This window comes from Columba livia, chromosome 1 (genome assembly GCF_036013475.1).
Source record: "Columba livia isolate bColLiv1 breed racing homer chromosome 1, bColLiv1.pat.W.v2, whole genome shotgun sequence".
Classification (NCBI taxonomy): domain Eukaryota; kingdom Metazoa; phylum Chordata; class Aves; order Columbiformes; family Columbidae; genus Columba; species Columba livia.
Window position 1 is genome coordinate 125,600,071 of NC_088602.1, and position 15,383 is coordinate 125,615,453.

General features: G+C 38.2%; 1 protein-coding gene across 28 annotated transcripts in view; it reads right to left on the bottom strand.

Moving 5' to 3' along the window:
- POU2F1 (POU class 2 homeobox 1) overlaps positions 1 to 15,383 on the bottom strand; it is a 122,709-nt gene that overhangs the window by 32,980 nt on the left and 74,346 nt on the right. For 6 of the 28 annotated variants that reach the window (XM_065076899.1, XM_065076930.1, XM_065076943.1 and 3 more), the window contains 5 exons: positions 14,187 to 14,281; positions 11,102 to 11,155; positions 9,252 to 9,461; positions 7,411 to 7,590; positions 1,234 to 1,360 (listed from right to left, as the gene is read on the bottom strand). In XM_065076899.1, the coding sequence (XP_064932971.1) occupies positions 1,234 to 1,360; positions 7,411 to 7,590; positions 9,252 to 9,461; positions 11,102 to 11,155; positions 14,187 to 14,281 (666 nt within the window). The remainder of the gene's footprint in view (positions 1 to 1,233; positions 1,361 to 7,410; positions 7,591 to 9,251; positions 9,462 to 11,101; positions 11,156 to 14,186; positions 14,282 to 15,383) is intronic. The other 22 variants (XM_065076956.1, XM_065076986.1, XM_065076996.1 and 19 more) reach the window with 12 other exon arrangements.

Below are 15,383 nucleotides of genomic sequence, written 5' to 3' on the forward strand. Positions count from 1 at the left end.
GATTACCAGACCTGAACAACTGAGTAGAGTTCACATAGAAGACAAAGGGGGCAAGAAAGACCATATATCGATATAGCCTGGAGGAGACTCAGGGGAGACCTTATCACTCTCTAAAACTACCTGAAAGGAAGCTGTAGCCAGGTGGGCGTCAGTCTCTTCTCCCAGGTAACAAGCCATAGGACAAGAGGAAATGGCTTTAGTTGCACCAGGGGAGGTTTAGATTGGCTATTAAGAAAAAATTCTTCATGGAAAGGTTTGTTGGGCATTGGAACAGGCTGCCCAAGGAAGTGGTTGAATTGCCATCCCTGGAGTTGTTGAAAAGATTTGTAGATGAGGTGCTTAAGGACACAGTTTAGAGGTGGACTTGGCAGTGTTATGCTAACGGCTGGACTCAACAACCTTAAAGGTGTTTCTCAACCCAAACGATTCTATGATCAGCCTAAGAGGTCATGGCAAAATGCAGATTTCTGTAGGCATCAATAAACAGGGGGCAACGGGTACTGTGATGTACTGCTACTTGAACATATCAGTTCTCAGAGCAAAGATCCTGTACAAGATCTCAACTGATCTAGCACACTACAGCCTACTACTGCCTTGGTTTGCATTTAACATGTAAGGCATACCCACTGTAACACCAAAATATTATTTCCAAGAGTTGTTATACAAAAATCAAGCATTCTAGCTCTTTTCCAAAGGTGTAATTATTGCTTCAGCTTATGACAAAATTTATCATACCCTCTTTAGGCTTAAAGACTTTTTAGTCTCCTGCAAGGACTCCTGATTTCTTTCTTTTCCCAGCCTTAGAATTTTGTAGCCCTTTTAGCACTGACCTAATCCAGACAGCCCACACATCATCCTGGCTTCTACCTCCTACAATCCTGCCCTTGAGTTCTGGAGAGTTGTCTTTTAGAAGTTTTCTTCCCAGCAGGCTTCCTTTTTGAGAGCCTGACCCAGAAATTCAGATGCTGCAGTATTTCCCAAGATAACTTGTTGTTAACAAATGTTCCCATGCCATGATCTCTGGATTGATCCTCCCTGAGAAGCTACACAAACTTTGACAAGGCTGATGTCTAACACCCAAGAAAGGGACAACTTGTTAGAGTCTCCTAATTGCAATACTGTTATTTCTCCTAGGGCATATCAACAGTTAGTGAAGGTGTATGAAGCACCTCAGTTTCACCTGTTCCTCTTAAAAGGTATGTACGATTTTCTGTTCTGGCAAGGAACACTTACCCTGCTGCCCCTGCGGTGTTTGTGAGATGATGAACTGTGCTGGCTGCAAGTTGGTTGTTGGATGCACCAACACAAACTGCTGCAGGTTGAGATTCTGCTGCTGAAGCTGCTGCAAGTGCTGCAAATCCTTAAGGAAACAGGGGAAGGGGGGGGGGAAGGAAGAAAAAAAAAAAAAGGGGGGGAGAAAGGAATTAAAAAAAAAAAAAAAAAAAAGAAGGAAAAGAAAGAGCTGTACGTTAGCCATTTAGGTCAGCCATGAATCCCAATTACCTATCAAGCAGCTACATTCTAAAATTTAGAGACAGAAGTGGATGTCAAACACAGCAGTGCTACTACTGAATATCCTTTAGGCTGGCAATTTGAATTTCACTGTCCTTCATAAAACCAAACAAAAATTGTTTACCAAATAACCCAGCAAAATACTTCAAGCACTGTTACGCTTTAAAAAAAAAAAAAAAAAAAAACAAACACACACAACCAAAAACAAAAAAAGACAAAAAAAACCCAAACAAAAAACCCAAAAAACCCAAAAACCACCAAAACAAAACCAAAACACACAAAACAATAAACCCCCCCCAACAAAACCAAAACAACAAACATACAAAAACAACCCTAAACCCTCTCTTCTTCAAGTGCAGAAGTTTCCAAATACTTTAGGCTTATCAGCACCCAGATTTCTCAGACTTATGTTTTGAGGATGCAACTCTGCTACAAAATTAATTGTTGACAAATCAAGCATATCAGCTGGGAGCTATTTCTGTTTATAACAACAATAATCTGCAATTAGCATTCTATTCAGTAACCGGAAAGCAAAAAGAAAAAAAACAAACAAACAAAAAAAAAAAAAAAAAAAAAAAAAAAAAACCACAAACAACAGATTACTAGTCAGTAGTCTGTTCAGGTCAAATTTCAGGAAATAGCTAACTCATAGTAAATAAATATATTTGGTTAGTACCGAAACAAACTGCAAAAGCTTAGTAGACATGGCTATAACTAAGGTGAAAAGGAATAAATCAAAACTCACCACTATTGTAGAACCCCACTTTTATGTATTTAAACCATTCAGAACTATTAATTTCTATAATTAAATGACTGGTCTCAATGTAAATGGTAATTTCTGAGAAACTGAATTATCAAGAAAAATGCTTAAACTTGCTGTTTATCTGCAGAATGAAAACCGAGGGAACTGCTTAAAAATATTCTCCCCAAATTAGCTTTTTCTTTTAATCTTCTCTAAACAGGACAATATCAAGAGTAACTGAAATTTGAAAACTGAAGTACAATGGGAAGCCAGTCAACATAGCATAGCTAATCTATGAAAACTATACAGATGTGCAGAATCTTTCCATCCTTCTGAGAAGGTGTTTCAAAATAGCTGCCAAGCCGGTTGATAAAAGATGGAAGTATTTCCCACACTTGGAACCTCCCATTAAACCCACCACACAAAAAACCTCCCAAAACACTATTTCATGTCAGTTACTCAGATACCAGAGTACCTGTGTGCAGACAGATACCCTCTTCTGAGTCCAACTGTGTCAGAGACATTAACAATGCCACTTCACTCCTAAACCAGTGCTCAATCTGGCTGCTTGAATGGAGCTGCTCATTCTAACATACTTCCTAACATACCTGAGTTAAAGTAAGCCAGACTAACAAAGATGAACTTCTTAAGGTAAATAAAGTAGCCTCCATGCATTTTGATTGATGCAGGTTACTAGGCACTCTCACAAGCTGCTCAGCCAGCAGATGTGAAAGGCCATTAACTGCCAGCAATGGAGATAGCAATGGAAAGTCAAGACAGACTGACAAGGATAACTTTTTATTTACACAATACCATTTGCAGAATATAGTTATCTGCCTATCACCTTACATCATTTTAAAACTGTTAGACTCAAAAGGTGCAACTTCTGCAGAAGAGGGGTGGTGTGTGTCAGTGAGTGAAAAGGAAGACTATGGAGGAAAAGAAAAAAAGAGAGTCCATTGATTTATGAGACCGTAGACATGCATTATAAGAAAACCACTACTTATCCTGCATTACTAAGACACTGGCCATCAATCACTTAGACAACTTAGGCATGTTAAGCCAAAAGCATGCAGTGCAATAATATGGTAGACAGACACCAGATGGATCAACCAAGCAATGCTCCTTAAGAAATGGAAACTTTCATATTCTAAGAGAATGCTAAAATTTCTAAAAAGTGCCCCCCAGCACAGAGTGTTTTTAAAGTTGATAGTATTGTTTGCTTTCAAAAAATTTGAGAAGTACTACAACCATTCCTATGAAACTGCAGGAAAAAAGCTCTCTTCCTAAAAAAAGAGAGCTATAACTGCTCCAGTTTTTTATGTCATGTTTCTTCTGACTTCATATCATTGAGTTTCATTGGTCAGAACTACTACTAAAACCCCTTACTTCTTGAGCCCAATGCAACATGGACCTCAGTTCTTTCTTTCACTAATTTTCAATGCTCTACTGGTTACCTGTGCAGACTGAGCAAACCCTCCAGCACAGCAGGGCTCATACTGAACTGGATGCAAGGACTAGATGCAGAGGAAAAAAATGGAAATAGAAAGAGTAGGGCAAACTGACTGAGGCTGTGAGCGGTGGGTGGGAGAAAAAGAAATGCAGAGAGGCTGAAAGACAAAAATAGAGGTGGATAAGAGAAAAAGTAGAAATACAAAAGGAAGAGCTGGGAAGAAATTTTTGAAGGAAAAAGTGCAGACAGAAAAACAGGCTGAAGATCTTCCCGACCAAAAGCAAATGAATGAAATGTTCCCAGATGACCAAGTAGATTTTGGTTGATTTGAAAAAGCACCAGAGGAGAGGAAATTACCTACAAGAAAGAATACAAAGAAACAGTGGCAGTATATTTGTAAGATCAAAGAAGAGCTTTTTGTTTAAGACTATAGTATTCATAACACAGGGTACCTAGCTAAGACATGGCAGTTCTTATCATCATGCTCTCACACTTTAATATGAGAAAACTGCTTTTAAATTGAGGCCTCAGGGATAACTGGTATAAGCAATCTTATTCTGTGCATCTGCCTCAGTAAATGGTATCTTGGCTGAGTCTTGTTTAAATACAGAAATATAATTCTGTAATGTAGAATGGAAATGATACCTCCAAGGCTAATCACTCTTAAATAGCCGTATCAGCCCCTCAAATTCATTCGAAATCCAACTTTATTTCTACCTTGGGAAAGTTTTATTATTTAGTTAATTGTAGTGCTACAATACATCTCCCACTAGCAACCATGCAAACAATCCCTGACACTGTTTTCCTATACTTATCTTTGTTTTCTCAATGGTAAAATCTGTATACTAGCACAAGCACACAGAAAGAGATGTAAAAACTTTTGGGGAAATATGCATGTCTTCTGATGCTGCCTAACAATTTATAGGGATCAAAACTAGTCAGCTCCTACCTCAGCAAAATAACCTGCCAAGAGAAACGATACATCTTGACTTAAGGAAGTTTTTTGGTCTTAAAGAAAATACCTAAAGTTGTAAACTCAATGCCATTAACTCTAGTTACAACTTCACTACAAACGTAAGCATCTCTGTCATTTTGAGATTTACCTCATATAAACACTGATTATGGATCCTGAAAACAAATAAAGCTTACAAAAATCTCCAAAACTTGCTACAACTGTTTAGTGACAATTCAGCTTCAGTGCAGCACTAACATCTTATCAGATTGCTGCGGCAGATACCTTACATTAACTGCAGCACACATTTAAAAAGTCATGCTTCTGCAATTAGTTAATTAAAATAAATATGGTAATCCCCCTCCTGCAGAGACCTGCCAGTTAATCAATTATTCAAAAATCATCAATTAAAACAAACATTCAACTATTTGTGTAATCAGCTATATGTTTACAATAGCAATGCAAACAAAGCTGAGCACTGTTCATAAGTCATTATCAAGATGGATCAAAGAGCATGGTGTTATCCACCTACTAAACTAGGCACTGGAAGTTTTCCATAAAGTATCTCAAGTTATATCCAACACCCGCACAAATTATGTCCTGCACTTTCATCATAAGAAGCAGCTAACAAGATTAATCTATGCTACATTTATATATCAAAATAACCTATCCTAAAATAAAGTAAAAAATTTCAATAATTAGGAATACCAGAAAACAAGTTAAACTTTAATTTGTTCGCCTTGTGCTACAAATACACATTTTATTGCGGCAACTACATTATCACATACTATTTTTCACAGAACCTTTGGCTCATTCACACACACATACCAGACAATGCTCACTTCAGAAGCTCCTATTTGATGACAACTGTCTGATCTTTTCCACTTTTCCCAAACACCACTTGGGAGATTTTGTAATTTCTGGAGAAAAACCCAGTACTAAATTATAACTGTAAATGCTTATCAAATTTTCACAGCTTCCCACTGAAGTGGAAGAGCTGGATTAGAAGCAGGTCACACATGTACAACAACGCCTTCAATAGTATCCACTAATTTCATGGCATATTTGACAAATGTAAACCCAGGAAGTTCAAGGTACAGATTTTATTAATAAATTTTTATTTTATTAAGTCCTAATGCTCCACACCTCACTATCTTAAACTGCACACCTGGAAGACAAAAGGCACGCACTTGTGGATCACTTACATTTAGGTTAAAAGACTCACAGAATATCAAATCGGAAGTCTGTGACAGATGCATTGAGAGAAGTTAGAAGCTAACCATCAACTTCCTTGACAAGGACATTTCATTTCCCATTCTTGTCTTGAAATCTGTCTGTATTATTGGCTACAGACAAAGGCTTAAAATTAAGAGATGGTCTTTGTAGTTACAAGTTTCTCTGAATGCAACAACCTTAAGTCATTTCCAGATCATGCCAGTGAAGTGGGATCCTTTGCTAAAAGAAATACTGATTTCTGGTCACAGGACTTGTCACCAAGAAGCTCAGTGAGAGGAGTCTGTGGGCAACATCAGTTCTGACCTTTTCACAGTGGGATAGCATCACTGTGGCCTCTGTAAGGATGGCCAGAGGGGTCGGAACTTTTAAACCAACACCATGGATGTTTGCCACTTCAGCTAATAAAATCAGTCTGTTATTCAGCTACTGGACTAGCACAACTAAGGAACAGCACATTACACCAACGGACTCCACAGATAACTGTGACAATTCCATTCTTCTATTTAATCGGCCATCATCCTCACTTTTTAAACACTTCATCCCAGATGAATGCAAATGAAAACTGCCTGAATAGAAAGCACCAGACAGCATCAGAACCTACTCACTGCAAGACGCAGCAACTTTGGAGATTACATACCCAACATACTTTGTGGAGCTAGACTAATCAAACCAAAGTATTACGTACTGAGAACCTTAATCTACGGAAAGCTGGACCTCAGAATCAGCAACACAATCACCTACTAGTAGTACTCAAGATGCCTACGCTGTACATTTGGCTACCCTTGTCCAGAAGTCTAAGGAGTTTCCACACTACAAATGCTAAGCATAGAGTCAATGGTGCTGTGTTCTCCACACTGCATTAAGCCAGTCTTGGAAGACCCGGGAGGATCTCTGAGGCTCCCAGTAAGCAGAACTTCCTTGGCAAGCAGTTCTTCAGAATGAAGAATTAATGGGTCTTTAGCAGCAGACCGTAAAACCGGACAGATTCCGACACCAGACTCATTCTGCCAGGTTTTTCTCCAGACACACAAGAGTGCCCATTCTTTGTCACTGAACTCTGAGCATTAAGCACCAAGCCAAAACAGCACATGAATGTGTCAAGTCAAACTGCCTTTCTTCAGTCTATCATTTTGCTGTTTGGATCAAACAAGTATCCTTTGTGCTAAGTACGTATCCCTTCTGATCCATACAGGTATCAACAAGTATAATTTCTACAGGTACCTTTCTATACCTCTTCTCCTTTCTCAAGCTAACTGTAAGGAGGAAAATCCAGAAAATACTGCATCTGGTCAGATTCTGGAACAAACTCAGAAGCCCAATGGAACTGATAAGCAGCTGGTACACACTCTTTGCTAAAACTATCAGCTTCAACCTCATCAGCTAAGGATGCATAAGGAAAGACTAACAGTACTCAAAGATTCTAGAAACTCACTGAGTAAGGAATAAAAATATTATTTGAGTGATGCAATTAGTCAAATCTCTTCATTTTCCACCCTCTCAAGCCTCAAGGCTCACCTGTGCAATCTGTATTGGCTGAGATAGAGGGATCTGCGTCATCGGCGTTGCAGCAGAGGCCGAGATGGTGGCACCAGCAGCGCTGTGCTGCTGACTGGCTGAATGCTGCACTGCAGCCGCCAGCAACTGTGCCTGCGCCTGTTGTAGCAATAACTGTTGCTGGGCTGGCGTCAACGTGAGCTATAAATAATTAGAAAACACAGCCATTAATGATGGAAAGAGCCACTTCAGCTACAAAGTCATTAGCTAGCTCATTACTAGTTATATTAACCAGGCATTCCTAACACTATTACCACAGTTCAGCCATTAACTAGCCAATGACTTCAGCCTTAAGTAAGGACAGCTGGCTACTCAACACGGTGCAGGAACCAACCTACCACAGACCTGACATAAACCAAACCGCATGGAAGCAAACATTTGCACTTACTGGAACCTACAGAACCTAACTTAAGTTTTCTTCACAACCCTACCAGGAAGTTCAGGAAATAGGTAATTAAGTAGCAAGCAAAAGAAAAGAATCAGTATTGCCAGGATTTGAAAGGAAATTTACACCCAGCAGAACAGCAAGTGATTAGTCAGATGAATGAGAAGCAGGAATGCTGGCTACGGCTACTGAACAAACTGATAACACCCCAGCTGCTTCACATTAGCAAGAATCCCTGCCATATTCCATCATTTCCATTATGCCCTAAGATATAAGTAAAGAACATGAGCTCCATTTGTTTCTCTCCAAGTCTCCCCATCTGCTTTTTTTTCTTTTTAAATAGAATAGAGCTGGCAAGTTTACATCCCTTCTCAAACACGCATTATCTCTGTGAAACAGGTGGCAGCAGTCTCTCCTTTACATGTAAATTAATCTTGAGGCCCATATTTGCTGCAATCCATATCTGCATAGGCCTGGACTTTGGAGTGTTTCCCTACTGCAGACAGTCACAAATTAAAAAAAAAAAAAAAAAAAAAAAAAGAAAACACCACAACACTTTGAGAATAAGAAAATAATAAAATATGCTGGGTTTTAATAATGTATTAAAACAGTCTCGCTTTTACAACTTTCAACTGTAACTACCCAAAAACTAAATAGGATGGTTATTTATGAGCATACGAGAAGATTTAACAACTGAACGAGAAATTAAGACACTGCTTCATTCAAGTATAGAGATGATCTAACCTAATACTTCAAATCATAAACACATTGTTAGAGCAACTGCCCTAAATTCCTTATTAACATGCGAACTCTTAAAACTGGAAAGCTGATTAAGTGGAAGCAAACTCTTTAACCAAACCATCCCATTCACAAAACTTGCTCTTTTTTTTAAATGACTGAAAGCATTTACAACAATTCAGAAACACCAGTAATCCTAAAACAACAGTTATTCTACAGTTACTCCCAAAGCCTTGCAATTAAAACATCTCAAAATCAGTAGGTTAAAACAGAAGGGTTACACAGGCTTAAGGTAACCACTAATATAGTTATTTAAAAATATATGTGTTGAAGAAGAAGAATTAATGCCAGCAGTTACTATCATTTTTGTTCTTCACTCAGCTATCTGATAAGATTTAGTCTCATGCTCCCATGCCTCATTTTAATCTTGAAAAAAAAAAATTCCTCTTTATGACATCAGTAACTTTCTTATTTGTACCCACACCAGTTTTACATTTCATTGTAGAGCCAAGACAGATACTGAGAACAGGGAGAAAGAATTTTTTTTTTTTTTTAAAGCAAATACTTTGCAACAAAACCCAAAGATTAAAATCTACTTATTTTTTTTTCTTGTAGGAAGATATTTTCCATCCCCTCTTTCACTCAAGCTTGTCCCTATGTTAAAGGAAATGACAATAACCTTCACTGACAGTTCTGTGGGGACTGCCGTAGATACTGCCATCATTTGCCGGACAGGAGGTTTACTGCAGTATGCTCGGGTAAATCTTACCCCAGTGATCTGTCCTCCGGCCAGCATAAGCTGGGTCTGGGGTATGGCCGCCTGCACTGAAGGCTGCTGGGAAGGCTGGCTTGGCTGCTGAGAGTCCCCAGATTCTTCATTAGATTTAGACTAGTCAGAAAAAAAATACAACTCTTTATAGTGTAAAACAGATGTTAATGTATAACACTGCTATCTCAACACACAATAAAAACCTTTCATCTGCATACAAAAAGCCCTTGGGTTTATTTTAAGAGTGTGTTTAAGCAATGGCTCTATGTGCCCATCATCTCAGCTACAACTGCTCAAACATGTCTGTAGGTAATGCAGTTTAAACAAGACAAAAAGACTCCCAGCTCTTTTGTGACTCTTTGACATTATTTTCAGGTCTCATTTCACTTTATCCCATGCAACTGAAGCTGATACTACCTTTCACCATAAAGGAAGAACAGATTGTTAAAATTATTCATTGCCTAAAATCCTAATCAACGGAATGAGGGAAAGGAGATTGTGTTCCCATTTTCTCTATCTGCATCATGCACCTCTAAGTCATCACACTCTTCGTTTATACAGAACTGGTTTGAGAATCCTCACAAGTTTATCTACCTACAGCAAAACACAAAATTTATACAGTGCTTTTAAATAAAGTTTAGCATTTATTTAATTGCATGATGCTTTATTTTAAAAGATGGGGGGGGGTGATTTTTTGTGTGGTTTTGGGTTTTGTTTTTTATTTAAACAGAAGAAATTGTGAAGACATGAGGGAGGAAATGCAAGAGCACGAAGAGAGGGAGAGAGTTTTATGATAATTAAAACTGGTTATGCAGAACATTAAAATTCTGCATAGATTTGCATATTTTCCACCACCTGTTTTGGGGACTGCAGAGCAGGCTAATTAACATAAAGGCTCTGATTAATTCTGCCAGTCATTGAGCGATAATTACAGCGCAGGACTGTAAACATTCTGCACTGGAGATACAGCCTGTTTGCCAACATCTCTCTCAGGGATGGAAGTTTACCATGGCAACCAAGGCAATTTTCTGCCTCCTTCCTCTTAGAAAGGAAGGTCACTTTACCTCGTCTTCTTTCCAAATTGTTATTATGTATAAGTGGGTCCACATTCTATTGCATTTCATGTAATGCACTACCTACATTCTTTAATAACAAGCAATACTGAAACCAGTTTTCAATAAAACTGCATCCCTTGCCCCTTAATATAATGCTGAGAAGAAGTGGCATGTTACTGACACACTAAAGTGTTCGGAATCATAAAAAAGTTTGAGACCTTTGTTGTCCCACGTACATTATTAAACAACAATTACTCTGGCTTATTTTTAAATCACTGTGTTATTTACACAAGCCATCTACACTAGGCATGTTACATAGTTAATGATACATTATACTCCCATATTCAGCTACCAGAAGTAAGGACAAATTGAAAAGCAACACTTGCTATGTTTAAAATAAGGGAATAAATGGAAGAACATTAAATATTCCCAGAGTTTTACAGTTTTCATGATACAACTGCTGAATGAAATTCAGCATAAAATTATGATCACTGCATGTTTTAAACAACTCCAGGTTCTGAATGCTTACAATCCTGAACCTGATTCATGTTTGTAAAACTATTATTCTTTCATATCTCTCATTTGCAAGACCAATCAGAATGAAAAAATAAAGTAACATATCACAGGTTAAAAACTATCTCTAATGGGACCATAACGCTGTTTGGAATGCAAGTAGGACGAGGAGTGGGAGGCAACTGTCTTTACCTGTACATTTAAGGACTGAGCAGCAACCTGTAAACTTGTTCCAGCGAGCTGGACCTACAACACAGTGCAAAAATGGCAATGAAATAATGTAGAATCCATAGAAAACTTCAAAAACGTAAAAAGAACAACCTCCCCACCCGCACCCCAACAAAAACTCCCCCAAGAACAACACATGCCTCCCTGACACCTGAATCAGTGAAGCAGGGGTTGTACTCCAGGCTGGAAAAAAAAACAACCAAAACAACAAAACAACAAAAAAAACCCAAAAACCAACCTGTAAGACACTTCCACAGTGTTACTTGTCTACCTCTTGTTGAGCATATTCCTGCCTAAGGATCTAGATGTTATAATGAAATTGAGTAGAAACAGAGCATTTTGGGGTGGACAGGCTAATTATTCCCATTCTTGTTAAAAAAAAAAAAAATCTAGGCTTCAGGGGAGGGTGTTAAGCTCTATTCATCATCATCCTTCCAATATTTCGGAATGGGTCTTACCCAAAACATGAACACTGCATTCATCTGCTTCCTTGTATGACAGGAGCAATCACCTGCATAGCACAAACCCCACATCATAAACACTCTTTCTCAGAGCAACCCAGAGTATTTGCAGTCCTCAGCCACTGAAACCATCTTGATACAGAGGACCAGAGACACTTCACAAAAGCTGTATTGATTTAGGTATACTCAAAACTTGAATTCAGTGTTTGTGATTAACATGTCCGAAGAAGTTTTGGTGGATTAGCAGTGAAGAAAAACTTATGCTTCAGAAATAGAGATTTTTAAAGAGTGTTATTTTATCTCTAATAAGGATTTTCTCTGTACAACAAATGCTAAATTTTCATTTACTAAAGTCTGGTTTAATCAGTCTCGCCTTCTTTCTACCACCACTCCTATTACAAAGAAAGAATGCTATGTAATTAATTACCAGCACTTTCAAAGGTCAGTGTTACAGCCTGTAGTGAATTCCATCTCTGGCCATGTTTGAAAACCACTGCTCATTTGAAAACCAGGCAACACATAAGGATACAATAAAGCAAAGTAAGATGTATAGCACTCTTGCCTTTACAAAAAGAAGCCCCCACATAACATATATCACAAAAGAGAGTCCACATATCTGCAAGTACAGGAAGGAGAGGTTTAATTTAAATTGCTGTACATGAATTTAATAACTGAATATTTGAACAGGCAACCTTTAAGAGTCACCTTGGAAATTTTTCCTACCGCTATAGATGAAGGTACTAGACCCACTAAGCATGTTCTACATCTAAGAAAACACTCCCAGAAAAGCTCTTCCCCATCACAAGCAAAATATAGTTAGACACAGATGATGTAATCTGAGCTTTTAACACAAATTAACAGCAGAGAATAATCTAAACAATAATAGCCTGCCATTCAAAAAAAAAACCCCAGAAATAATACTTTAAAAATCACACAGCAATGAAAAACAAACAAACAAAACCACATAAAAGACTACAAATGTATCTCACTCAGGTACAGCAAGCATATTCCTGAAAATCTCTTTGAATGCAATTTGGAAACCCTTTTCCACCACACAAACATCTTTTAATTAGAAATTAAACTTTTCCTGAATGTTGCCTACGACTTAATATTTGATATTAGTCTGGAAGAAACCGCTGCGTGTTAAGGCTGAGTAACACCCCACTAACAGCAACCACACTAGAAGAGGACACTTGGACAACAGATTCCTCACGCAACTGCAGGTGCATAAGAGAATAGCTGAGATTTTCCTTTGAACTGTTTTCAAGAAATGAATCACACTTTATCAGACATGAAGTTATAAAGATCTTGACAACTGTTTAAATAAATACATCTCCAAAGCAAGATAAAGTACTGTAGTAAATACAATTACTGTCCTGGATCATATATAATGAAATGAAGACTAAAACAAACACACAAAATTCTGCAGAACAGCAGTGTTTGTCTCCATGTTAAACACACACTGACATCCCATGTAAACTAGTCAGCCTCTCTCAATGTAAAAGCAGCCTACAATAGCCTGTTGGTTCAGCAAACTCAAACACTGGCACTCCCTAAGTCCTATATAGCCCAATCCACTAGTAAAATTGTAATTATGTGACAAGACATATGAAATGTTCTATACAATAAAATGGCAGTTCAGAGCTCTTACAAGAGGGCATAAAAGCTTCAGTATGTCAATTATACCACAATAACTGTGCAAGCTCAGACCTCAAACATTCAAGGTCAGCCAATTAGGTACAGTATTTTAAAGTTTAAACTTAGTGCGGAGGAAAGGAAAGAAATTAGGACATTTGTTTTCATACATCAAGTACAAGCAGAAAAAAAACTACAAAAAAATGCCCCTTATATTCTCTTCACCTAGGGATGCCCCACTTTGCTTCAGCCTCCATCTGAAGTTCAGCTTTGATTCCCTAAACCCAGCAGCAGCAGAACAGAGGGATAACAGTAGATGCCCGAATATCACCTGACAAACAGGTCCTTGAAATAACTTTAAAAAAAAATAAGAAACTCACAAACCATACATAAGTACAATTGCTTTATATTTCTAGTTAATGTGTAAGACCTTGTAAGATTGAAGCATAGTGCTGACTACCGTTCGACACTACTTCTTGTTTCTTAACTAGATAGTGAGAGTTTCAGAACCTTTGCAGCTATTGAGCCAATACAAATCCTTTACTGAAAAGATTACGTTTTACCTGGCCTTCAATTTGGTATCTCCATTAAGGTAAAAAACAACCAACACATCACGGACCCAAACAAACCAACCATAAAACCAAAAAACCAACCAACCAACCAAGAAAAACCCCACCCACACAAAAAAACCCACAAAACTTTAAGCATTTCTAAGCCCCCTAAAATGGGTTTTCCAGTTCCCCTAAATAGGTGCCACCCTATCTTGACATATTCTGCAGATTAATGCAATGAACTGAGTGCCACAACAAGAACTTTTTTTCCATCCAAGCTACTTAAGCATGTGGTCTATCACATGACTACTAATCATTCACAGAGAGAACACAGAACATACAAGAGAAGCTGCATTTGTACCTGCCTGAGTCTCTCCTACGTTAAAATGGGTCTTCTCTTACCTGATGAAGGTGCCCAAGGAAGGCCTGGGCCGTGGAGATCGCTCCTCCGACAGGCACAGGCTGCTTTTGAAAGTCCAGGCCATTTGTTTGTGTGCCTGGAAGAAAGAGAGATATTAAGAACTATTAGTTATTACTTTTATGAAATGGAATAAGATTTAATATTCCTAAGTCTCCTGCTATTCCCTCAGTACTATGTAGTAGAAAAATTAACAAGAATTGAAGCTTTTCACTGAAATGGGGGTGGGGAAGGAGCCAGGGAGAAAGTGTCACTTCCAGACTTCTATAATGTAGCATTTGTCAGCTAAGCAAAATCAACACCATGTTGTCTTTAGCTTCTACCATCTCACCTACCCTATGTACACTATTGTAGTACGACCATTCTCTGTCATGGTCTGAGAACCAAATGGGTGCATGCTGCCACAGTTAAACTGTGTTTCTGTTCTGCATGCACTCTCTATCCAGCAGCTGAAGACTATCTTTAAATCCAGAAAGTGGCAAAAATATGGTTCATGTAAAGTCACCCTTCATTATGACAGGTAAAGTACTACTTGAGGAAAACAGAAATACCAAATACATCACAGTTACTGGTCACAGTTCTCCTCTTTTCAAAAGAGATACTTCCACATTCTCAAGATAATTGTGCAGAGCTCTTGTCACGTAAGATAACTGCTGGGTCTTGCTTTTGCTCTTACCCACTTTCATATAAATAAAAACTGATTATTTTCCTACATTTTTGTTGTCTTCTTCCTCAACAGCTTGGAAGACATGAAAACCCCCAAACAAATCTGGTTGCGAGGAAAAAAAAAAAAAAATTGAATTTTTTTCCACATGAAACTACCGTGGAATTCTCTTCTGCCAAGAGGAACTGCAAACACAAACTTTTGAGGATCCTTCTTTGGTGAGATGATAACATCAACATTAGGGATTATTAACAACTGATTTTGTATGTTGGGTATTACTGCCTACAGGGGGTAACAACAAGAAGGGAGACTGCGTTTATCAGGCTACATGGAATTTCTAGAACAGCTGATGCAATCTTAAAAATCGCATGACTGAAATGAAGTAAAACCAGCTTTTAACTTGCATGTTTACTCTTCATCACAACTAGATTTTGTTCAGTGCCTACAGAGAGGTGCCCAACTAACTCCTACTCCAAAATTCCTTCCATCATGTACATTTTTTGCCACAAAAATCTCT